Source organism: Pan paniscus, chromosome 9 (assembly GCF_029289425.2).
Source record: "Pan paniscus chromosome 9, NHGRI_mPanPan1-v2.0_pri, whole genome shotgun sequence".
Classification (NCBI taxonomy): Eukaryota; Metazoa; Chordata; class Mammalia; order Primates; family Hominidae; genus Pan; species Pan paniscus.
In genome coordinates, this window is record NC_073258.2 from 69003059 (window position 1) to 69028910 (window position 25852).

The 25852-nt window shown below is 46.5% G+C and overlaps 1 protein-coding gene across 6 annotated transcripts in view; it reads right to left on the reverse strand.

Annotated features, from left to right (window-relative positions):
• Positions 1 to 396: 396 nt before the first annotated feature.
• The window catches only part of CHKA (choline kinase alpha), a 68115-nt gene continuing 42659 nt past the window's right edge, over positions 397 to 25852 (reverse strand). For 3 of the 6 annotated variants that reach the window (XM_034933182.3, XM_034933183.4, XM_034933181.3), the window contains 9 exons: positions 22568 to 22681; positions 18269 to 18402; positions 17734 to 17838; positions 16424 to 16482; positions 13975 to 14062; positions 13332 to 13440; positions 12071 to 12177; positions 9496 to 9577; positions 397 to 1589 (listed from right to left, as the gene is read on the reverse strand). In XM_034933182.3, coding sequence (XP_034789073.1) covers positions 1530 to 1589; positions 9496 to 9577; positions 12071 to 12177; positions 13332 to 13440; positions 13975 to 14062; positions 16424 to 16482; positions 17734 to 17838; positions 18269 to 18402; positions 22568 to 22681 — 858 coding nt within the window. In that variant the 3' untranslated portion in view covers positions 397 to 1529. Of the gene's footprint in view, positions 1590 to 9036; positions 9375 to 9495; positions 9578 to 12070; positions 12178 to 13331; positions 13441 to 13974; positions 14063 to 16423; positions 16483 to 17733; positions 17839 to 18268; positions 18403 to 22567; positions 22682 to 25852 lie in introns of all 6 variants that reach the window. The other 3 variants (XR_004665135.3, XR_004665134.3, XR_008620218.2) reach the window with 2 other exon arrangements.

Below are 25852 nucleotides of genomic sequence, written 5' to 3' on the forward strand. Positions count from 1 at the left end.
GAAGCCACTGGAGCTCCTCTGCAGGAGCGCAACACCTTTACTGCTTCATTCAGTTTGGCTTCACCTGCTTAAAACTGTAACTCTCTAGAAGGCTGAACAGCGAAAGCCTCCCTCCTGCCCAGCCGCTCAGCATCCCCAGGCACCAGCACTGCTCCCAGTCTCCAATGTCCTCCAGGGCTCTTCGCTTCTGGGCTAGAAGCAGGGAAACCAGAGTGTGGTGGGGAAGAAGAGGAGGAGGTGGAGGAGGGCTGATGATGGGGCCACATGCTGCTGGGATGCCAGCTGAGAGCAGTGGAGCACTGCTAAGCTGAGGGGCTGAGTGGGTGCAGATGGAGCCCTCCGTGGGCTCCTTCAGGTACCAGGAGCCCTCCCTGAGATTCAGGACACATCCAAGGGTGACAGCTTGAGGTTGGGTTTTTATTTTATTTGTATAGTACAATCTCTGTGGTAGCAGAAATATATGCACAAAAAACAATTCAAATAAGAGTTCAGAGTAAAAAAAGTCAGCTAAGACTGTATCCCGCGGGACATTTCATATATATGGATTTCACAGCTACACTCGATCCACGCCCCACATACAGGCTGCTGTCTCCCACAAGAATGATGATGTCAGGGGCATCAGGAAAGGTAAGGGCCGGGAAACCGGGCCCTTGGAGAACCCTGCCCAGGGGCGGCCCAGCCTACTCACAGGATCCGACACTCCAGGCAGAGCAGAGGGCAGGAGAGGCCCAAAGAGCTAGGTCAAGCAGCTGGCTCCCCTGGGAGGGGAGCCGGGAGACACGGAGGTCCTCACACTGCCCCCGTGGCCACGCATGGCTGTCTGCACACTCCATCAGGAGGAAGGGCAGGGGAGAAGTCACATGCAGTACAGTGAAACTCATCAGTGTCACACACGCCCAGCAGGAGGGGAGAGCTCTGCTCCACACGCAGGCGGCCTTGGCTGCTCCAGAGCAATCCGCTGCTCCAGCTTCAGCCATGGGACCAAGAGGGTAGAGGAGCAGCTTCCGGAGGCCCCAGGCAGAGGCCACCTTGCAGCAGTGACTGGCGACTTCGCAGTACATCTCTGCTCACTTGCCGTCCCTTGGGAGTGAGCACCGTCTATAACACATAGCCATCTACAAAAGCCTGGTCACAGTGTTCACCAGCACATTCATGAAAATTTAAATCAACATTAACCAAAGTACCTGCAAGTAACACTGCTTACTCTTGCTGTTTGCCTCATCTGACTGGAAACCTTAGCCCCCAAATATGAAATGCCTTCTCTAGATTAAAAGGATTCAGAGATGTTGCACTATTGCACTATATTTCTGCTTCCCGATCTCGTTTCTGAGTCCTAGTGAAATCGTAAACAAGAGATGAAATAAACGTCGCTCCATTTTAATACCGTCTTTAGTATCATACACATGTGTTCAGTAGTGAGCCACCCAAAGCCTCCTGCCACAGGAGCAGTAGTCGAAGCACAGAGGGGACCCCGCTCTGCTGCCTCCCCATGCAGTCCAGTGATGAGGTGGATGGAGTCCTCCCCACAGTCACACCCCAAGCTTCCTCTTCTGGTGGAAATAGGCATCAAACCTTGCTTGGGCGTAGTCCTAGGAGACAGCAAAGAGAAGGCCTCAGCAAGGAATCCTGCTGGCCTGAACCCTGCCCATGTGTCCCCCAATCCCCACCCCGGGGCAAGAGCTGAGGGCACGGACCCATGAGACCAAAAGCACAGGACTGGCCTGTGCAGCAGGGCTGCTCGGGGGCCTCGCTGCTCTACAGGTGCAGGCTCCTCAAGCTCCCAGCCCACCCCACACACCTTCATTCTCAGGAGGCCTGGTTTATAGGCATGGGCCAGCCCAGCCCTGCCTCTCAGGATGGACGTCTCATCCACATGCTTAGCACTGCTACCATTCATCACCTTGCTAACCCTGGGTGCTGTGGGCACTGACTGACCGACATAACACACCTTTTAGAGCAAAAGACCCCTGGGACATAAGCAAGTCTAGAACAGAAGGGGAGAAAAAAGAGGATGCCCATCGCCTATTTCCTGGGATCTCCTGTAGCATGACTTTTAAGAAGGACACTGAGAGGCAAGGGAGAAAACCCGGCTTGGTGTTCTGTTTCTGCCAGTGTATTTTCTGGGATTGTGTTGTGTGAGGACAACACAATCTCAAAGACCCACTCCTAATCTAAAAGTCTGCAATTCTAGAAGCCAGGAAGATTACAATTAACACTTTTTTGAAAAATTAACTGAGCTGTAATTTCTACTCTACAAGCATGAGCCCATTTTAAGTGTCCAGTTGAGGGCCTTCACAGATGCATCCAGCCAGTTCTCCACCACCGCAGTCAGGAGGAGACCTGTGTTTCCAGCATCCCTACAAGCTCCCATGGGCCTCTTGCAGTTGGCCACAGGCAGCCACTGACTCAATTTCTGTCACTATGGACTGGACTTTTCTTTCCTAGAGTAGCACATAAATGCCACTATACAATATGCAGCCTCTTGTCTGGCTTCTCACTCAGCGTGCTGTCTCTGAGTGGCCTGTGCTGTCATCCATTGGTGCCACCTTCCTTTTGCACTGCCGAGTGTTCTCAGTACACGGATCTGGCACTGTCGTATCCACGCACCTGCTGACTGGCATTTAGGCTGCTTCCAGTTTGGGACAATTACAAATGAAGCTGCAGACCAGGCGAGGTGGCTCACACCTGTAATCCCAACACTTTGGAAGGCCAAGGCAGGCGGATCACTTGAGGTCAGGAGTTCAAGACCAGACTGGTCAACACGGCGAAACCCCCTCTACTAAAAATACAAAAATTAGCTGGGTGCGGTGGCGGGCACCTGTAATCCCAGCTACTCAAGAGGCTGAGGCAGGAGAATTGCTTGAACCCGGGAGGCAGAGGTTGCAGTGAGCCAAGATCGGGCCACTGTACTCCTCCTGCCTGGGCAACAGAGTGAGACTGTCTCAAAAACAGACAAACAAATGAAGCTGCTATGAGTGTTTGAGTGCAAGTCTTGGTGTGGAATTTGTTTTCATTTGTTCTGGAAAAATTCCCCAGGAGGGCTGCTGGGTGGTCTAACCCATCTTCACACTGGCTGTCGCGACTGCATTCCCAGCAGCAGCGCATGCGCATTCCCATTGCTCCATGTGCTCGCCATTTGGGACCGTCAGTTCTTTCAAGTTTTAGCCATCACTGTGGGTGTGTAGGGTATCGCAATGAGGCTTTGATTCACATTTCTTTAATGACTAATTATACAAAACACATGAAAAGATTCTTACTGGCCATGTGTTTCTCTTAAGTGTCCAAATCTTCCATCCATTTATAAAGCAGGCTGAGGCCGGGCGCGGTGGCTCATGCCTGTAATCCTAGCACTTTGGGAGGCCAAGGCGGGCGGATCACCTGAGGTCAGGAGTTCGAGACCAGCCTGACCAACACAAAGAAACCCCGTCTCTACTTAAAAAAAAAAAAAAAAAATTAGCCAGGCATGGTGGTGGGCTCCTGTAATCCCAGCTACTCGGGAGGCTGAGGCAGGAGAGTCGTTTGAACCCAGAAGGCAGAGGTTGTGGTGAGCCGAGATCGCACCACTGAACTCCAGCCTGTGCAACAAGAGCGAAACTCCATCTCAAAATAATAATAATGAAGCAGGCTGTTTGGTTTCTGGCTGAGTTATGAGTTCTTTATATATCCTAAATATGAGTCCTTTATTAAATATACATTTGTAGTATTTCCTCCCAGTCTGCGGCTTGCCTTTTCATTTTCTCCATGATATCGTTCAGAGTTACTCATTTTGATGAAGTCCAACTGTGATGACATATATGTGTGTTTTTGTCCAGGGTCCCTGGCTCATAACTCCCATAGCCCTTACTACAGTAAACAGAATCTCTCTCTCTGACCTTCTGCCGTCCTTTCACCTGCCCAAAGCTAGACTCTAATCTGACTGTGGGTCATAAGACTCTTATTCCAGAGGGGGTCCTGCGCCATACCCTGGGATAAGGAATGCTGTACAGAGAAGCCCGAAGAACCTGGTCAGGTCTTGCTGGGTTTAGATCACACCTTTTTTGTCCAATCACATTTCAACACGGTTGTCCACGTTTCAATCATGCCTATCCAATGACATCTCCATAAAATGCCCAAGAGGACAGGGTTTGGGGAGTTTCTAGAGAACTGAATGTGGAGGCTGACAGGAAGGTGAACAAGAATCAGTTCCCCAACCCACCCACAGGGACAGAAGCTCCTGTGCTGGGAATCCTTTCAGACCTCACCCCACCTATTTATTTCTTCACCCTTAAAATACCCTTTGTTAGCTAGGCATGGTGGCGGAATGTCTGTAGTCCCAGCTACTTGGAAGGTTGAGACAAGAGGATCGCTTGACCCCAGAAGTTGGAGACCAGCCTGGGCAACACAGTGAGACCCTGTCTTAAAATAAAAAAAAGTAATACACTGGTAAACTTAGGTATTTCCCTGAGTTCTGTGAGCTGCTCTAGCAAATTAACTGAACCCGAGGGGAAGGTGGGAACTCCAATATATGGCTAGTTGGTCAGAAATTCCAGAGGCCTGGACTTGCAACTGGTGTTGGAAGTGGGGGGCAGTCTTAAGGTATCAACCCTCAACCTGTGGGGTCTGATTCTGTCCCCACGTAGACAGTGTCATAATGGAATTGGAGGACACCCATCTGGTGTCCACTCCAGAACTGATTACTTGTTTGTTGGTGGGGAGAACCACCCCTGACGTGGTCACTTTAGTCTTCTGTGGTGATGATTGTTGCTGATGAAAGGAATGGGAAAAAGCACTTTGGTTTTTATGTGTTTCCTGCTCACAGCAACTTACTCTATTTTTTCCTCTTTTATGGCTAGTGCTTTATGTAACCCAAGAAATCTGTGCTTAGGTCAGTAAGCTTTTCTTTTTTTCTTTTTTGAGACGGAGTCTCATTCTGTCGCCCAGGCCAGAGTGCAGTGGCATGATCTCGGCTCAATGCAAGCTCCACCTCCCGAGTTCACACCATTCTCCTGCCTCAGCCTCTCCAGTAGCTGGGACTACAGGCACCTGCCACCAGGCCCGGCTAATTTTTTGTATTTTTAGTAGAGACAAGGTTTCACCGTGTTAGCCAGGATGGTCTCAATCTCCTGACCTCGTGATCCGCCCGCCTCGGCCTCCCAAAGTGCTGGGATTACAGGCGTGAGCCACCGCGACCAGTCTAGGTCACTAAGCTTTTCTCTTGTGTTTTCTCATAGAAACTTAATAGTTTTAGCCTTCACATTTAGGTCTATTATCTGTTTCAAGTTGACTGTTGTTTATGGCACAGAATCAGGTTCAGTTTTTTCTCCACATGACTCTTCAAATGTTCTTGCATCATTTTTTGAAAATACAATCCTTTCCCTCTTAAATTACCTTGGCCTTTCTGTTGAGTACCAGGTGATTATATACACATGGATCTATTTCTGGACACTGTATTCTGTTCCATCTGATTTGTTTTTTGTTTTGTTTTGTTTTTGAGATGGGGTCTTGCTCTGTTGCCCAGGCTGGAGTGCAGTGGTGTGATCACAGCTCCCCTGACTTCCCAGGCTAAAGTGATCTTCCCAGCTCAGCCTCCCGCGCAGCTGGGACTACAGGCATGTGCTACAGACACCCAGCTAATTGTTTCGTATTTTTTGTAGAGATGAGTCTTGCTATGCTGCCCAGGCTGGTTTCCAACTCCTGGGCTCTAGCGATTCTCCTGCCTCAGCCTCCCAAAGTGCTGGATGACTGGCTTGAGCCACCACACCTGGATGATTTACATTATCTTATGCCAGCACCACACTGCCTTGACTTCTGTGCTTCAGAGAAGTCTTATAACCAGGTAGTAGAAGTCTTCTTTGTTCTTTTACAAAATTATTTTGGTTATTCCAGACTCTTTGCATTTTCATATAAATTTTAGGATCAGCATGTCAATTTCTACACAGAAGCCTGTGGGGGTTTTGATTAGGCCTGTGGGGAATGTACAGGTCAGTGTGGGGAGAATGAGCATCTTTACCTTAAGGCTTCCATCCATCAAGGTGGTATCTTCTCCATTTATTTCACTTCTTTATTTTTTACACTCTTTCATAGTTTCCAATGTACATATCTTACACTATTAAACATTTTTCCATGTACAGTTGTTTCTACCATGTAGAAATCCAACTGATTTTTGTATACTGACCTTGTATCTTGTAACTTTGATAAACTCATTCATTAGGTTAAGCAACTTTTCTGTTGATTCCTTTATTATTTTAAAAGCACACAATCATGTCACCTAAAGAATAAAGGCAGTGTTTCTTCTTCCTTCCCAGTGCACCTATATTTCCTTTCTTTGTCTTGCCTCACTGCACCAGCTAGGAGCTTCAGTACAACACAGAAGACATGCAGTGAGAGCAGGTGTCCTTGCGTGTTCTGTACTTGGGGTGGGGGTCAAAGGGGACATTTTCCCTGTTACCACTAGTGATAATGTTGGCTGTGGGTTTTTCTTTTTCTTTTTTTATTGAGACAGAGTTTTGCTCTTGTTGCCCAGGCTGGAGTGCAGTGGCGTGATCTCGGCTCACTGCAACCTCCAACTCCTGGGTTCAAGCGATTCTCCTGCCTCAGTTTCCTGAGTAGCTGGGATTACAGGCATGTGCCACCACCCCTGGCTAATTCTGTATTTTAGTAGAGACGGGGTTTCTCCATGTTGGTCAGGCTGGTCTCGAACTCCCGACCTCAGGTAATCCACCTGCCCTGGCCTCCCAAAGTGCTGGGATTACAGGCATGAGCCACTGCGCCTGGCTGGCTGAGGGTTTTTCATACATGCCTTTATCTGGCTGAGGAAGATCCCCTCTAGTCCTAGTTTGCTGAGATTTTTTTTTATCACATTGGATCTTGTCAAATGCTTTTTCCTGTGGTCCCTGAGATAATCATACGGTTTTTCACCTTCATTCTGTTAATATGAAGAATTATATGAACTGATTTTTTCAAATATAAACCAGCCTTGCATTCCAGGGATAAATGCCACTTGACCATAATATATTATCCTTTTACATATGTTAGTGGATTTAATTTTTGCCAGTGTTTTGATAGGGATTTTGTGTAATGTTTCTTCTTATAGAATATAAACATTTAAGCTACAAAGCCGTAAGTTTCTAGATACTGCTTTATGTATATCCCACAAATACTGACATGCTATGTTTTCATTATAATTCAGTTTAAAATATTTTCTCATTTTCTTTTTAATTTCTTTGACCCAGGGTTTATTTAGAAGTGTACTGTTTAATTTCCAAATAATTGAGAATTTTCTAGATATCTTTTGTTGTTGATTTCCACTTAAATTTCACTGAGAACATATCCAGTATTATTTCAATCCCTTTGAATTTATCAAGACCTGTCTGATGGGCCAGCATGTGGTCTATCTTGAGGAATATTCCATATTCATTTGAAAAGAATGTGCACCCTGCAGTTGCTGGAGGGTTTAATGAACGTGCATGAGGCCAGGCTGGCAGGGAGAGTTGTAAGGCCCTATCCCTCCTTCTGCGTGTGTTCCTCCTTGTTCTAACCACAGAAGAGGAGTGGTGAGATCTCCCATGTTTTTTGTTTTGTTTTGTTTTTGTTTCTGAGATAGAGTTTCGCTCTTTTTTTTTTGAGACCTGGAGTCTCGCTCTGTCGCCCAGGCTGGAGTGCAGTGGCGTGATCTCGGCTCACTGCAAGCTCCGCCTCCTGGGTTCATGCCATTCTCCTGCCTCAGCCTCCCGAGTTAGCTGGGACTACAGGCACCCACCATCAGGCCCAGCTAATTTTTTTTTTTGTATTTTTAGTAGAGACGGGGTTTCACCGTGTTTGCCAGGATGGTCTCGATCTCCTGACCTCGTGATCCGCCTGCCTCGGCCTCCCAAAGTTCTGGGATTACAGGCATGGGCCACCGCGCCCGGCCAGAGTTTCATTCTTATTGTCCAGGCTGGAGTGCAATGGCGCCATCTCGGCTCACTGCAAACTCTGCCTCCCAGGTTCAAGCGATTCTCCTGCCTCAGCCTCCCTAAGTACCTGGGATTACAGGCATGTGCCACCATGCCTGGCTAATTTTTGTATTTTTAGTAGAGATAGGGTTTCACCATATTGGTTAGGCTGGTCTCAAACTCCTGACCTCAAGTGATCCAACCACCTCGGCCTCCCAAAGTGCTGGGATTACAGGCGTGAGCCACTGCAACCGGCCGAGATCTCCAACTTTAATCGTGAATCTGCCATTTTCTTCTTTCACTTTTGTCAGTTTTAATATCATGTCTTTTGAAGCAAGACAAGGGTTTTTAATGTCCTCTGGATGTACTGGTGCCTTTATTATCACAAAATGCCCTTCTTTATCTCTAGTAATATTCCTTGTTACGAAGTGTGCTTTGTCGTACAGTATCATTTGACCATGACTCAAATCTGCTTTAAAAATCCAATGTCCCCTTCTTTTACCTAATATCATCCTTGCATTACCAAACCTTCTGCCTAGAAGTAGAAATCATTGTAGTATAAGACTGAGGAGGTCAAAATGAACTAGTCCCATCCCTGTCCCAAAGGAAGGCAGCTCACTAGACTGTGGACATTTGTGTTATCCCCCATCCCAAGACAACTCACCAACATTCATTCACTATGGAACAACAGAAAGGTTTGTCTGAAGGTTAAAAATACTTTCTATTTCTATGTCAGTGACAGTTTTTTTTTTTTTGAGACAGAATCTTGTTCTGTCACCCAGGCTGGAGTGCAGTGGCATGATTTCAGCTCACTGCAACCTCCACCTCCTGGGTTCAAGTGGTTCTCCTGCCTCAGCCTCTTGAGTAGCTGGGATTACAGGCGCCCGCCACCATGCATGCTAATTTTGGTATTTTTAGTAGAGATGGGGTTTCCCCATGTTGGCCAGGATGGTCTCGAACTCCTGACCTCAGGTGATCTGCCCACCTCAGCCTCCCGAAGTGCTGGGATTACAGGCGTGAGCCACCGTACCCGGCTGACAATTCTTAAGGTTAAAATTAAATGACAGCCTAGCTTGGTTACAAACATGCCTATGAAAAACAGGAGGTCTAATTCAATAATTACCAGCTTCCAACCCAAAGTCGGGCACTACAGGCTGGAGAATGAAGTGGTAACCGATAAATAAAACCTTCCACAGCACAGGCAGGAGCCACCCACTCTTCTTCACTTACTGTCCCGTGTCAGAAGGGACTGAGGTCAGAGCTGGACTTCGAGGGTGCAGATGCCTACATTCCCCATCAGGATTGCAGGCACTTCTCTGAAGCAGGGGAGGCAAGGTCAGCTGGCCTGGAAGTGAGGGCAACCTCCAAAGGCAACCACAGCATCAGTGACAGCGGCTTCTCCCCCGGCTTCCTGGGCTGAGCCACACTGTCCTGATGCCACCAGGTCACCACATTCAGGTACTTGGGGAGACAGAGAACCCTCTGTAAGGAACGGTCATTTGCTGCCAACATTCACAAATACTATAGCATTTTTACCTGGGAGTAGGAAGAAAAAAAAAAAAAAAACGCTGCTAAAACATACCATGTACCCAAATTCAATAGATGAAATCTTGGCTTGTACAATGGACCACAGTCCCCAGAGGAAATGAGATGCAAGGGCAAACCTGGAATGATAAAAGCAAGAAACACATATGAGACATACAGTATCAGTTACAGGACTGATGAAATGATTTCATGCCAGATGGACATTTTAACTTGTGTGGATGCAAACCTAGTTAGTGTTGGCAAATCATGGGTCTATATTCCACGGGACTAACTAAGAACAATGGGAATACCACTCCCACACCCTTCCCTCATCTGCTAGTGACAGGTGCACTGGTGAGTGTGAACACACACAGCTGGCCTGGCCATGACACACGTAAATGCCACTTGGCCATAATATATTCACAAGGTGAATATATTCACATTCACAGGGTGCAGGTGAAGGCCTGGGTGGCCATGCTGGCAGAAAAGAAAGCAAACTTGCTACAAGGGAGGGTGCACACCATAGCAACCAAGAGGCAGCCCTTTGCTGGAGGCGGGATGAAGCTCTCACTCCTTGAGCAAGAGAATTCTCAAATCCCATCCTTGTCCCATCCCCTCCTGTCACACAGAAGTGAAAAGAGCAGATGAGAGAGCGTGAGCCATGTCACCATCTCTAAGCTGTATCAAGCCCCCAAGTCACTGTGAATCCAAGTTCCTCCTCAAACAATACCCTGAGGGCTCATCCACATGAAGATAAAGCTCAAATTTAGGAGTGCCTGCTCTAGTATCCTCCAACCCTACTCTCTGTTCATCCTGTGGTCCCCGGCCCACAAGAGTCCCGTGTGCTACCCTTTCTGTCTGGGTTCTCCTCCATCTGTTTTTTTCTATTTCCACCAGTTCAAGAAACAGAAAGAGATGATGTATGCTGCGGTGGAGCCCAGCAGGTAGGCAGATGTGACATCACACTTAGTGTGGGGGGTGAGCACTCTGGAGGCCACGAGGAGATGACTGTGCTAAGTGCAGTGGAAAGATGAGGGGGCCACAGTGACTTAAACAGCCATTTTACCAAAAAATGTCACAGGAGACCCCAAATAATAGGAACAACCCACAGGCCTCTTGACTAAAGAGATGGACAAATAGTGGTCTAGACCTTTGCAGAATCTGGAAGTTTCAGGGCCCTGCTTTGAAAATTGTTGAGAAAACAGTTAAAAGCAAGACTTAAAACTGATAAACATAAGTTTAATCATTTTCTAGGAGAAACTTAAGAGTTAAAACACAGCATATGGTGGCCGCCACTCCAGAAGCATCAGCGACAAGTTTGCAGGGCCAGGTGCAGTAGCCCACATCTGTAATCCTAGCACTTTGGGAGGCTAAGGCAGGAGAACCACTTGAGCCCAGGAGTTCATGACCAGCCTGGGCAACAGAGCAAGACCTCGTGTCTACAAAAAAATACAAAAATTAGCCAGGCATGGTGGTACGTGCCTGTAGTCCCAGTTACTTGGGAGGCTGAGGCAAGAGGCTTGCTAAGAGTTAGAGGCTGCAGTGAGCCATGATCGCATAGCTGCACTCCAGCCTGGGTGACAGATCAAGACTCCATCTCAAAAAAAAAAAAAAAAATTCTATAGGCTCTGGGTGGCAGCAGCCCTGTATGGCTGGGTTGTTGTGTCTGGATGACAGTTCAGAATGCCACAAAGTGTCCTGACCCTTCTTGGACATGGGAACTCTTCTTGTGATATGGTTTGGCTCTGTCTCCCCACCCAAATCTCATCTTTAATTGTAATCCCCATGTGTGGAGGGAGGGACCTGGCAGGAGGTGATTAGATCATGGGGGTAGTTTCCCCCATGCTGTCCTCACAATAGTGAGGGAGTTCTCACAAGATCTGATGGTTTTAAAAGTATTTGGTAGTCCTACCTTCTTCTCTGTCTCTCTGCCCCTCTCTCTCCTGGTGCCATGTAAGACGTGCCTTGCTTCCCCTTTGCCTTCTGCTATGATTGTTAAGTTTCCTGAGGCCTCCCTGGCCATGCAGAACTGTGAGTCAATTAAAACTCCTTTCTTTATAAATTACCCAGTCTCAGGTAATATCTTTGTAGCCATGTGAGAACAGACTAATATACTTTGCCTGCTGTATGCTCAGATCTGAAAGCTCTGCATAGTCTCGGCCACAATGGAGAAGTAGCAGATTCTATTTTTGACAAAGTGCAAGTCCTAAAGATGTACGATTAAAAAGCTCCTAGGCCAGGCGCGGTGGCTCACATCTGTAATCCCAGCATGGGAAGGCCGAGCTGGGTGGATCACTGGAGGTCAGGAGTTCAAGACTAGCCTGGCCAACATGGCAAAAACCCATCTCTACTAAAAAATACAAAAATTAGCTGGACATGGTGGCAGGCACCTGTAATCCCAGCTACTTGGGAAGCTGAGACAGGAGAATTGCTTGAACCCGGGAGGCGGAGGTTGCAGTGAGCCGAGATTGCGCCACTGCACTCCAGCCTGGGTGACAGAGCAAGACTCTGTCTCAAAAAAAAAAAAAAGAAGAAGAAGCTCTAAAATACTCATAATTGCAAGTCAGCATCTCCCAAATATAGTCTATAAAGAGGAAAGCTATCTTTACAAATCAAAAAAGGAAAAACGTTACCTATTAACTTCAAGCAACATTTCTTCTTTTATAATGGATTTTTCTTCAGTACTGAGGTTTTCAAAGTCATTTTGGAATGCAGGCAAGTAACTGGAAATAAAATGGAGCTTAAAAAAAAGTAATTGTGTTAGGATCAATGATGGTTAAAATAGACAATGTCAATAGCTGTCACTAAGCATATGCATCTACTGTGACACACTGGGAGACACACACTCAACATGATGTTCAGCATCTCTGACATCCTGGGGCTGGCACCAGTGAGCCAACCTTTGCTAGGTTTTCAGCCGCTCTCTCTCCCCAGGATTTCTAGTGGAGATACAGTGTCTAGGCTCTTCAGCATACTTTTTCCATTTAGAGTAGCACTTAAAACATAAACTGGAGACCACTATTTTGGAGGCAGGCTTGGTGCACCCTCCCAATCCTACTCAGCTTCAGCACCGCTACCAAGGTTTCAGTGCTGGGCTGAGGAATGGGAGAGAAAGATCTCAGGAGGAAATTCCCATGAGAACTGATTCTCCACACAATCACCAGCCTCCTCCCATCATTCAGGACAGGAAAGGGAACTGTTAACACCAAAGATATTTCCTCCCACTACTAAACCCTGGTGCCCGAAAGATTACTTCTCTCTCCATAGTGTGAAATGAACAGAAAAAGGTCAGTGATCACCAAAAAGATGGCCAGAAAGCAGAATCAAGGCTGGGCTTTTCAAAAAAATACTACAAGGAACTACAAAGGATGACAAAGCTCTTCTCTGAATACAAGTATCTCTGGCACAGAGATTTTTAATAAGCTGGACTAAAGGGTCAAGTTTGTGTCTACATTTAACAGGAACAAAATAACATTTTTTAACATAAACCAAATTTTAAAAGGTTATCTTTAAAAATGAAGATGTAGGCCAGGCGTGGTGGCTCACAACTGTAATCCCAGCAGTTTGGGAGGCTGAGGCAGGAGGATCACTTGAGCCCAGGAGTTTGAGACCAGCCTGGGCAACTTGGTGAAATCCCATCTCTACAAAAAATACAAACAATTAGCTGGGCGTGGTGGCATGCGTTTGTGGTCCCAGCTACTTGGGAGGCTGAGGCGAGAGGATCACCTGAGCACAGAAGGTCAAGGGTACAGTGAGCCATGATCGCACTACTGCACTCCAGCCTGGGAAACAGAGTGAGACCCTGCCTCAAAAAATAAAAAAGAAGATGTAATTCTAACTGCATGAAATTGACATGTAATTTTCCTATCAAGTATACAAAAACTCATCTCCTACCTGTTGTTTCTTGGTGGGATACTTCCGGATGTTTGCTCTGAAAAAAGGGTATTTTTCATAGCTATAATCATACATCCACTCACAGAAGTGATTTCCAATGTCGAATCCCCTGAAATAAGACATAAGACAGTGCACACAATGAGGCAAACCGTATGCCTGGAGGCTCCCTGACTGCAGAAGAAAGAAAGGCTGAGTTCCGAGCACGCCACTCCTGTTGCCATCTGGACTTGCTGAGGGAGCAGGACTGTAGCTGCTTTAATGACAGAGAGAGACAACAGGTGGTTGATCAGCATCACAGCTGACTAAAGCTATACAGGTGCACCTGAACCACAACTCCAGAACATTGTGTCTCCTAGACCAGGATTTATGAGAAGAAAATGATCTCTGAAGCCAAAAGAAAATGCCAAAGTCTGGACTGAATGGCATGGCTGTCCCCAGCTAGCGCCGTCTGCTAGGAACAAAGAAGGCTGTGCTGCTTCACCACAACCATCACGGGCCACTGGACGAGAAGCCACTGATTCCAGGTGAAGCAGCTTGCAACTCAGAGCGGCATTTTGACTTATTTTCTCTAATAACTGTTAATTAAGCATATCATAATGATAAATCAATATTGAGATGGAAACACTGGACTGTAACACAGTACCTGTAATTGTAACTGCTGTATTCGAAATCAATGAGCATCAGTTTCTGTTTTTCAGAATTCTCTCGGCCTTCCAGCAACAAGATATTACCTGCAAAAGGTTTGGATAACATGGTTTATGTTTTACAATAGAAGGCTCAAGTCCTTGAACAGCAGAGCCGAGAGAATGGATTTGATCCCTTAGGGAATCCTAACTGAATGTGGCTTTTGGTCTGTGGACATCACCAGGGCCTAGACAGAGTGTAGAAGTGCTCACGGGAGGCATAACCCTATGCAGGGTGGCTCCTGACCCACCTGGCCATGAGAACCCCTGCTCACAGCCCTAGTCCTCGCCAGACCCCCAGGATCACTGTGGAACAAAGCCTGGCCTCTTGCTCTGCTGTCAGGACAGTACTTCCCAAATGTTCTGCATGGTGGCATGCAGGAGCTCGTGCTAGCCAAACACCACCCTCAGCAGCCCTGGGACTTGGTTTGCTGTCTGCAGGCCAGCTGGCTGCAGCACTCCAGCTGGGAAGCTGTGGGAGTGCCCTCCCGGTAAGAAAGGCAAGGGAGAGCTCAGCTGCCACAGGGGATCCCCTGCTTTGTTCTTGCCTGCTTTTCCTTCCCAAGGAGACCACAGGCAGCATTCCTACAAGACTATTTGCTTTAGTATTGGATTCTGGGTCAGGAGTTGGTCAGCCATCAGCCTGGCTCTGCAGGCCTGCGTTCCTGAGATCCCCACACTCGACATGATGTTCAGCATCTCCGACATCCTGCGGCTGGCACCAGTGAGCCAACCTTCGCTAGGTTTTCAGCCGCTCTCTCTCCTTAGGATTTCTAGTGGAGGTATAGTGTCTAGGCTCTTCAGCATACTTTTTCCATTTAGAGTAGCAATTACAATGTAAACTGGAGACCAGAAAATGTGTATTGGCTCACACTTGTAATCACAGCACTTTGGGAGGCGGAGGTGGGAGGATCACTTGAGTCCAGGAGTTTAAGACCAGCCTGGGCAACACAGAGAAACTCCACCTCCACAAATAATTAGCCAGGTGTAGTAGTGTGCGCCTGTGATTCCAACTACTCAGGAGGCTAAGGCAGGAGGATCACTTAAGCCCAACAGGCTAAGGTTACGTGGAGCCTAGACTGCACTACTGCACACCAGCCTGGGTGACACAGTAACAGTCTCAAAAAAAAGGCAAATTGGAGGCAGACGCCCAAAGTAGCACAACAAAATTAATGTACAACTGTTACCTCTTCGATCCTTCCTACACTTTGCCATCATCAACACAGCCGATCTCCTCCAGTCCCCTCTCTCTAGTGATGTCTGTGCCATTTATCACCCCCTCACCACCAGAAGGGCAAGGGTAATACACAAAGCTGTAGCTGTAATGTCTACACCCTCCTTGAGTTAGCCAGCGAAGAGCAGCTAATTAGTAAAAGGTAATTTGGCTCAAATGAATGGCTTATGGATGACGAGTCTTCATGAGAAACTTTTCTCAGGATTAAAAGCAAACTGCTGAGCCTGGCAAACAAGGGCTCAAGATGGGACCTGAACTACTGTGACTAGGGGAGGCAAGGTCAAGGCAGAGCAAGGCCATGTCAGCAGCACCAGTGGGAGCTGCATAGTGGGGGGCCTCTGATGAGACTGTTCAATGTGCAATTGCATGGGATGAAGTTTTGTTACAGTAAGGAACATATCACTGTCATGTTTTCAAAGCAGAGAAGCCTGAAATAATTAATAGCACAGTGCACTGATACTAGGAGAGGAGGTGTTAGGATTACACGTGTTGCGATAAGCAACACTACGCTGTGTGGTGCAGAAGGGGGAAGGGCCCGGGACTCAATGGGGTAGGCAGTGGATCTTGTTCTTTTATTGCTTTTTCAGGTTAAAAAAAAATCATACATGTTTACTGTAAGGAGTTAAACACTGAAAAAGTAATATGTGACTTAGAAAGTTTAAGTTCTTCATCCCAATTCCCAAGTTTAGTGAATATTCTTTCAGATTTCTTCCATGTAATTTTTTTTTTTTTTTAACAGGATCTTGCTCTGTCATCCAGGCTACAGTGCAGTGGTGCGATCACAGCATACTATAGCCTTGAACTCCTAGGCTCAAGCCATCCTCCTGCCTCAGCTTACCAAGTAGCTGGGACTACAGGTGCACACCACTATGCCTGGCTAATGTTTTTATTTTTTGTAGAGATGGGGTCTTGCTATGTTGCCCAGGCTGGTCTAGAACTCCTGGGCTCAAGCAATCCTCCCACCTTGGCCTCCCAAAGTGCTGGGATTACAGACATGAGACATTGTGACTGGCCTCATACTCTATAAAAATAATACAAAACCTCATTGTCTGGTTGTATCATAATTTAATGTACCTAATACTCTTGATGCTACCTTACATTTTTCAGACACACTGCCAGTAATTTTCTAAGTATGCACACAAACCTCATCTGTAACAGAACATAGCAATTCTTACCTTCTTGACAGTCATTATGACAAAATACAACTGGAGATGGAGTAGATTCAAGCAATGATCTGAAAAGAAAGGTTTCACTGTTACCCATCAAGCTTCTCAGTCAGCTGCACACAGTCTTGCTTTCTCCACATGGCCAGCACCAAATTCGTGCTCCAAAGCAACACACAGTTTCAGAGTAGTATCTGTGATGTGAATTCTGACAACTGCGTCATTACGTGGCAACAACTCCACAGGCCCTCTGCACTCAGCTCTTCCCCCGGAGGACCTCTGCACGTGCTGCTCCCTCCTGGAGCCCCTTTCTCTGCTGGTCTCGGCTTGTATAGCACCCCCTTAGACAGCCCTTCTCTTACCAGTGACCCAAGCAGGTCCTCCTATGCAGACTAAGGGCCTACTTTGATCTGTTTCTGTCACAGCACTTATCACAATTTGACATTATTTTATTTGTTTACTTGTTTTCCCTCAGCAGCGATCATCAAGCCTAGCAGAGGAGGCACAAACCTGAGTAATTAAAGGTGTAAATACTTGTGGCTGGGTGTGGTGGCTCGTGCCTGTAATCCTAGCACTTTGGGAGGCCGAGGTGGGCCGATCACGAGGTCAAGAGATCAAGACCACTCTGGCCAACATGGTGTAACCCCATCTCTACAAAAATACAAAAATTAGCTGGGTGTGGGGGCGCATGCCTGTAGTTCCAGCTACTCGGGAGGCTGAGGCAGGAGAATCACTTGAACCCAGGAGGGTGAAGCTGCAGTGAGTCAAGATCGCGCCACTGCACTCTAGCCTGGCAACAAAGCGAGACTCCGTCTTATAAAAAAAAAAAAAAAAGGTGTAAATACTTGTTAGTGTACAGATGTGAGTGGCCTGCACCAAGCATCACTCTGAGGACAATGACGGCCTTGCTTCAGAGATCAGTATGAAGATTCTGTTTCTTGCAAAAGCCAAGGTTGAACTGTAAGGAAGAAGGATCTTCCTCACACTCCCCAGCCTGCCCTTACTCCCTTCTCCCCACCAGAGAAAATCCACCCCACTAGACACTCTACTGCCCTGGCCACCAAGCCACTCCTTTGACATTTTCCTTCTCAATGGAACCTTCACAAACTGACTAGAGGCCACGTGTGGGCTTCTAGTCCATACAGTCCATAATCTCTAGTCCTCTAGAGAACCATAATTCCAGATGACAAAACTTATGGTTTAAATTCATCCTGTAAAACCAATGTAAAATGCCAGACATAAGGCAAGCTCAATCAATGTTTACTGACAACAGTTTTAGTGACTAAGAATATTTAAAGTCAGGAAATAGAAGGAAAACTCACCTCAGGTTTTCCAGTTCCAAGGGCAGATTGTAACTGAGCAATTTGTGGAGCTTTTTAATTCTGGATTCCTCAGTAAATTTAATTCTCAGCACTTCCTTTAGATACCTATTAAAAAATTTTCAAAAAAGAACAGAACAAAGAATCACCGATCAATTCACCAAGGCTTGCTGTTCTTGGGGCTTTGGTTAAACATCCAATCCCAGCGCAGTCACAATGCCAGTGGGACCCCTCTGACTGCCATGACTGAGGGGAAGAGGAGTGGCCTTGGGGGTTCGTGGCATTCTAGGAAGGTGACTTTCTTCTGTCCCTTCACCCGTTCAATAGCATTTTTGCATAAGCCTTCTCTCCTGGTTTAGGAATTGACTTTTACACACAATAAAGACTTACTTATGAGACAAGTATCACCAGCTGACACCCTGCACTTCAGTGAACTAGGAAGACCTCTGACTACTGTGGCAAACAAATGCTCACTTATGGTACTTCTGGGAGCCACCACTGTAAAACTATGTTAGGACCAAGTGATTTGACCACTTACTTTTCCATTGTGCCAAAAAGCCATTTTGGTTCCTTATTGAATGGCATTTTCATACCATGAAATGTAGCCATTTTCTCGGCGATTTCTGCAGAAATATCTGGCAAACTTAATTCTTCAGTATCTAATCGCCGGCTCTGAAATAGAAAAGGGAGTTAAAAACTGACATTTACCAAGTAAACTAAAAAGAGTGAGATCACACAGTCTTAGGAACGAGAAGTGTTTTTGTAGTGCATTTAAGTCTCACCCAATGCCCCAAATTCCCTTAAGAATGGACACTGTGTCCCTACAGACAGTGACCCAGCAATTGCTATGGCATTTCTACAGTGAGGAGCCGGCCACCTCCAAAGATCTATTTCATTTTGAACCCCTTTTAACTATGAGAACTCCTTCCTTAAATTTTATTGAACTACTACACTATCATCTATTATTCTGGCCTCTAAAACCACCCTGAATGTCTATTCACTACCCAATGCTGAAGTCCATGTCTTCAGCAGTTTATCACATGGCCCCGCTTCCAGCTCCTCCATCAGCTGGGACATTCTACTCTGATGTGTTGCAGGTGAGATGTGGGGTCCAGAACAGGTCCTAACCAGGAGATGCGTCACAGAGACAGGGGGGCCGTCTCCAGCTGCTCCCAGTGGTGGTGTCAGCACCTGGCCTGGCACAGAGCAGGTGTCCAGGGCAAAGTTGGGCAAAGAAACAGTGTCTAGAGGACTTCCTCCTGGCCTCTGCATCCTGCACTTCCCCTAAATCAGCCCGAGGCCATGCTTGTTTGGCTGCCCTTTTACAGGAGGCCCATGGGAGCTCACAATCAACTGAGACCTCCAGAGCTTCCTCATGCAACCTGCCACCCTGCAGAAATCTAAAGAGAGGTTTCTGTGAAAATGCAAAGAAGTACAGCACAGGGGTAAGAGTGAATGCTCCCAACTCAGGGAAACCTCAGTTGAAATTGTGGCTTTAATTCTCATTTCAAAGCTACATGGCCATCCAAGTTACCTCATACATCTGTGTGTTCCCATTTCTATCAAATGGGAATCAGGACATGAATTCTCTCACAGAGTTGCCAGGAGAGCTGGAGGAGAGAATGCAGATGAGGTCTCTGGGACAGCACCTAGCCCAGGGTGCAGCTCAGCAAGTGGCAGATGTCTGCTACTGAGAGCTAAGAGCTCACTGTAAGCACTGGACTCAACCTTCTATTCAACTCCCTCCAGAAAGCACTGTCACCACAGCACTGTCAACAAATTACCATGCTGCAATAAGAACAGGGACTCCGGCCGGGCGCGGTGGCTCACGCCTGTAATCCCAGCACTTTGGGAGGCCGAGGCGGGCGGATCACGAGGTCAGGAGATCGAGACCATCCTGGCTAACACGGTGAAACCCTGTCTCTACTAAAAATACAAAAAATTAGCCGGGCGTGGTAGCGGGCGCCTGTAGTCCCAGCTACTCGGGAGGCTGAGGCAGGAGAATGGCGTGAACCCGGGAGGCGGAGCTTGCAGTGAGCCGAGATCGCGCCACTGCACTCCAGCCTGGGCGACAGAGCGAGACTCCGTCTCAAAAAAAAAAAAAGAACAGGGACTCCACTTCCAGCAGCAGGACACACAGGACTTATTAAGGTAGCTCACTCAGCTTTCAAAACTGCCATTAATTTGGCAACAAGGAAAATCTGAAGCTAACATGCTCAGATATGAACAAATCTCAGTATTCCAAATTCCTTCCCCAGTAGAGAAAGAGAAACAGACTACATACCATCCCTAGTGGCCCGGCTATTCTCACATGCCCTTTGAAAGATGGCTATAGGAATCATGAAACTAAATCACCTGATCCCAAGCAGTGAAGAGTAAGCCTAAGCCAGGCGTGGTGGCTCATGCCTGTAATCCCAGCACTTTGGGAGGCCAAGGCGGGAGGACTGCTTGAGCCCAGGAGTTTGAGACCAGCCTGGGCAACACAGGGAGACCCCGTCTCTACAAAAAAATAAACAAAATTAGTCAAACATGGTGGCACGTGCCTGTAGTCCCAGCTACTCGGGAGGCTGAGGTGAGAGGATCACTTGAGCCTGGGAGGTTGAAGCTGCAGTGAGCTGAGATCAGGCCACTTATACTTCACTATACTGGGCAATAGAGTGAGACCCTATCTTAAAAAAAAAAAAAAAAAAAGCAAATCTAGAAATAACATATGGTATTAGGTTGAATCAAATGAAACTGCCATTCTTGTTGGTCAAAAACAGTCAAACACCGGCGGCATCATATGGTTCAAACCTAGTATATAACAGAATTTTTTAAAAATCTTCACTATGGCTGGGTGCAGTGGTTCACACCTGTAATCCTGGTGACTTAGGAGGCTGAGGCAGGAGAAGAGCTTGAAGCCAGGAGAGTTCAAGACCAGCCAGGGTAACACAGCAAGACCCATCTCTACAAAAAAAAATTTTTAATAAGCTGGGTGTGCTGGTGTGCACCTGTACTCCCAGCTACCTGAAAGGCTAAGGCAGAAAGATCACTTGAGTCCATGAGTTCGAGGCTGCAGTGAGCTATGATCATGCTATTGCACTCCAGCCTAGGCAAGAGAGTGAGACTCCCATCTCAAAAAATTTAATATATAATAAACAATACATACAAGAGCATAGATAGAACTTAAAAACTAGAACAAAATCAGTTCCACAGATACTATAATCTATGTGTCCTGATGCCTGCCCTTTTTGTCCCCAAGATATTTTTATTATTCTGAATTGTGTTAACACAATTCCCTTACCTTTTCCAAAAAGAGAACTTTTACTACATGTGCACATATTCTTAAACAATTTTTAACATTTATCAGGCTTTATAGAATGGTATGATACTACTTACAGTCTCCTGCAGTTTGATCATTCAACATTATGTTTGTAAGATTCACCTATATTGCCACTTATAACCATATGAGGTTCTATTATTTGCAAAATTCTTTCAAAAACTTATCATCTCGGCCGGGCGCGGTGGTTCACACCTGTAATCCCAGCACTTTGGGAGGCCAAGGCAGGTGGATCACCTGAGGTCGGGAGTTCGAGACCAGCCTAGCCAACATGGAGAAACCCTGTCTCTACTAAAACATAGCCAGGTGCCAGGGAGCAAACTAAAGGAAAAAGCCAGCGCAGTGAAGGCACCATCCACTCATCTAAACACATCCTCAGCACTGGCAGCTAGCACAACACTAGCACAGATGGACAGCGCCACTGTCAACTAGAAGAGGATACCTCTTCTGGGGAGACAGAGCACAACTAGCCTCCCTGTTTCTGGGCTGTGGGATTAGACAAAGAAACCCCTGCCCCTGGTCCCCAGCCAGACGCAGCAGAGCACCCCTCTGCCAGGCATCCTAGTGCTGGGCTCCATCTGCACAGATGTACAGGGCAGCCCTGGACATGCCCAGGCCTCTCATGGATAAGATATCTCATGCAGCAGGGCAGGAAAAGCTAGCGGCTTATGATTCTAGTCCTCAAGGAACTTACGCTCAATGAAAATGGGGAATATCTGATCTATCTAGGAAGAGAATGCAGGCTGACAAAGACCAGCATTGCCAACCAAAGAAGTATTGCCAGGGCTCAGAGCCACACTTCAACACTTAGGGTTCATGAGAACCCTTGGGCATGAAGCATTGTGCAGGGCATGGAGTCAGGGGTGGGTGGGTAGAGGAACAGGAACTATGCTTTAGATATGTACATGTAACTCTAAGACATGGTATACTGGTAAATGTTATAGCAACATTAAAACTGCCTTGGGACAATAAGAAAGGGAAAATAATCCTGACTGCTTAGAAATAAGACTGCAAGGTCTTGGAGCAAGGCCTTGAAATCTAAGAATTTGACCAGCATATGGGGACAGGAAGATGGGAGGTAGGGAGACTCAGTAGGAATGCACAAAACAAACCAAGGAAGGGTGATGGGAAAGAACAGGCATGGCCCCCACAGGGCTACAGTCAGAGACTGAGCAGGGCCAAGGTGTTCTAGCAGCAAGTTCTATAAAGCAGGGCCCTAGAAGTTGAGAGGAACACGGTGAAAAGGGCAAAGTCTCAGGGTACACAGCCTCAGGGGACAATAAAATGGTAAGTTTCATATATATTTCAAATTTGGATGAATACACCTTTACAGAAAAGAAAGAGGTTCGGATGTAAGTACAAAATAAATGTTGCTTTTCATGATTTCTGATACAGTTTAATGACACAGGTGAGGTTAACAGTGAAAACACAGCATTGCAGGTTCTTGCAGCAATGAGACAAAGAAGCCATCTTCTGTCTGTGGCATATGTCAACTAAGCGTTTATGAACAAATCTTACCGGGATGAACTGCTCCAGTCGGCCTTGGGGAAAGATGCCATAGAGTTTTGGCCCAAGTGACCTCTCTGCGAGAATGGCAAACATAACGCTCTCCAGAACCATGGCCTCGGCCCCCTAAAACAGATGGCAACAAATCAGGTGTTTACTGAGTGTTTGCTAAGCCCCAGGCATCAGAAGCACTCTCACAGGAGTGTTTCATCTGATCCTCATGAGTATTCTTTCACGTGGGCACTACTGTTATCATCATCCCCATTTTAAATATGAAGAAACAGAGGTTCCAAAGTCACACATCGTGTCATTTGCAGGATTCATGCTTGCAAGCACTATGCTATATTGATAAGATTTAAAATATGAGTTTAATTTAGGTCACTAGATCCAAAAATAGAAAAATATCCATCAGTGCTTTTATTGCTTCTATTTATTTCGCAACCTATATAGGAGTCTCACCCTTGGCATCTCACCAAAGGCCACAACACCATCCATTCTGGTAAGGGTTGATTTGCTTTTGGTTGAGTGTGTCTAGTTAAAGCAAAGGATCCAAAGGACCTTCTGCCTACTAAATTGGGCTCATGGGTCCAACAAGCTTGAAAATTACTGATTTAGGTCCAGGGTCTACGGCTTTCTAGTCCAAAGAGCAGCCTAGCATGGAGCATCCTAGATTGCTATTTTCAGTTGGCACACCTGACCTTTTCCTGTTATTGAATGTTTGTTGTCTTGCTGAAATCTCTATGATGCTGTCTGTTCTATCTTCGTCCTAATAATTAACGTGGGATCTATCATCATTTTGCCTTCAAAATCCATGCTTTGATCTCAAAGCAAATTCAGTCCTTGGTCTTTCCCCCTTAAACAGCACATTACAGCATAAGGGTTTCCATCTGTTGGAGTGAAGGAGTCACGCTTACCCAGAAGTCCACCTGAATCTCTTAAAGAGCTTTTACAGGCCAGGCGGTGGCTCACGCCTGTAATCCCAGCATTTCGGGAGGCTGAGGATGGCAGATCACCTGAGGTCAGGAGTTTGAGACCAGCGTGGCCAACAGGGTGAAACCCTGTCTCTACCAAAAAAGTATAAAAACTATCTGGGCATGGTGGCGGGCAGCTGTAATCCCAGCTACTCAAGAGGCTGAGGTAGGAGAATCGCTTGAACATGGGAGGCAGAGGTTGCAGTGAGCCGAGATCACACCACTGCACTCCAGCCTGGGTGACAGAGCAAGACTCTGTCTCAAAAGAAAAGAAAATGAAAGAGAACACCCAGGCACAAGCAAGAAAAATGACAGGTTAAGGACAGCAGAGAATCCTAGAATAAGTGTACCAACTACTGGTGGTCTTCTTGTCATCACTATGTCTCCAGGCACCTTCCTGATTGCTCCTGAAAGTGAGCATGGTAAAAAGTGGGGTTGGACAGACATGGCTGGGTTCTCTCCTGTACCACGCACTGGTTTAGCCACAGCTGGTGACAGTGGAGGGAAAACTGGTCCTACTTTTTCACATATCTCAAGTTGGAACAATTTACTTGGGCTTCAGAAATAAAGACTCATTAATACATTTGCCTAAAACACACTTACTCAATGTCTACTATGTCCTGGCACCGTGCTAAGCGCCAGGGAACCAACAAAGAACAAGATACATAAGGCCCCTGCCCACAACGGGGCTTACATGACAGAGAGGGAGGGATGGGGAGAGAGAGAGAAATGGACAGTAAGCAAGTACACGCAGCTATGGACTGGGCTCACTGCCATGAGGGAAACAAGGGTGACTGGTGTGGTGGTGTGGGTATTTCTAAGGAGGCCACACTGAACTGACCTGAGATCTGAGGTGTGAAAAGCCACAGCAGCCCCATGGGAGCATAGGGCCATGAGGAAGGAACAAGTGTGACGCCTTCAAGGAACTGAGAGGCCTGTCTCACTGGAACAGGACAATCAAGGAAAAGGAAGAGCAGAGCATGAGATTGCCGGGTGGACTGGGGCTTACAGATACCAATTCACAAGTCCTCAACATGTTGTTGATGTTTACAGCTCACAAACTGGGTTCGATCCCCTGGGGACAGAAGAGGAGGAACCAGCACAGGCCTTAAAATGCCCTTTCTTATGTGACTGTCACCACAGTAAGAAAGCTTTCTACAGGGCACCCTCGCATACACCCCCAAAACAAACACTATCCCCACAGCAATACTCACTCTCACAACTGGGCAACACTTATTAATATTTTCTACTCTATTTCATTTTAAAAAGCAATCAACATGCTAACATTTCATGCCCCACTAGAGGTTCACAAGCCACAACTTGAAAAACTGGTTTAAGTTCAGGCAGCAAAAAGAGGGGCCAGGCCAGAAGGCGAGGTGAGGCAGGCGCCACTGCCAGGAAGGAGAGTGGTATTCCCTAATGGTGCTGCTAAGTGGCCATTAGATTTGGCAATATGGAACCTGTTGGTGACAAAAAAAAGAACAGCTTCAGAGTGATGGGTGGACAGATGTCAGATTGGAGCATGTGAAGAGTGAACAGAAACGGGAGAGAGAAGTGGTTGAGAATGGAACAAGGGGTTTAAACTGACTTTTCACTTTATCTATGAAGTTTCATTTATTTAAAACCCAGGAAGAAGAGTATTGATGTTATGAACTTCTTGAGAAGACATAACAGCATTTCTGTGGTATTTCAGCCAAAAATGCATAACCTCAATTGTGAGAAAACACTAGACAAGCTGAAATTGAGGAGACATTTCCAAAATAACGGATCAGTACTCTTCACAAGTATAAAGATTACAAATAACAAAAGAATTGTTACAGGCTGAAAAAGACTAAAGAGAAGTAGCCAATGCAATCTTGAGATCTAGCTAAATCTCGAGACAGAACAAAAGAAAATATGCATAGTAAAACTTCTGAAATTCAATTCAGGTCATAGTTCAGTTATTTTTTCTTTTTTGGAGACATTATTATTATTTTTTTTTTTTGGAGATGGATAGCCCAGGCTGGAGTGCAGTGGCGAGATCTCAGCTCACTGAAGCCTCCGCCTCCCGGGTTCATGCGATTCTCCTGCCTCAGCCTCCCAAGTAGCTGGGACTATAGGCATTCGCTACCAAGCCCAGCTTATTTTTGTATTTTTAGTAAAAACAGGGTTTCACCCTGTTGGCCAAGCTGGTCTCAAACTTGTGACCCCAAGTGATCAGCTCACCTCAGCCTCCCAAAGTGCTGGGATTACAGACGTTTAGTTATCACTATTGCATCAACGTTAATGTCCTGGTTTTGACCATTGCACTGTGGTTATGTGAGATGTTCACATTAGGGAAGCTGGG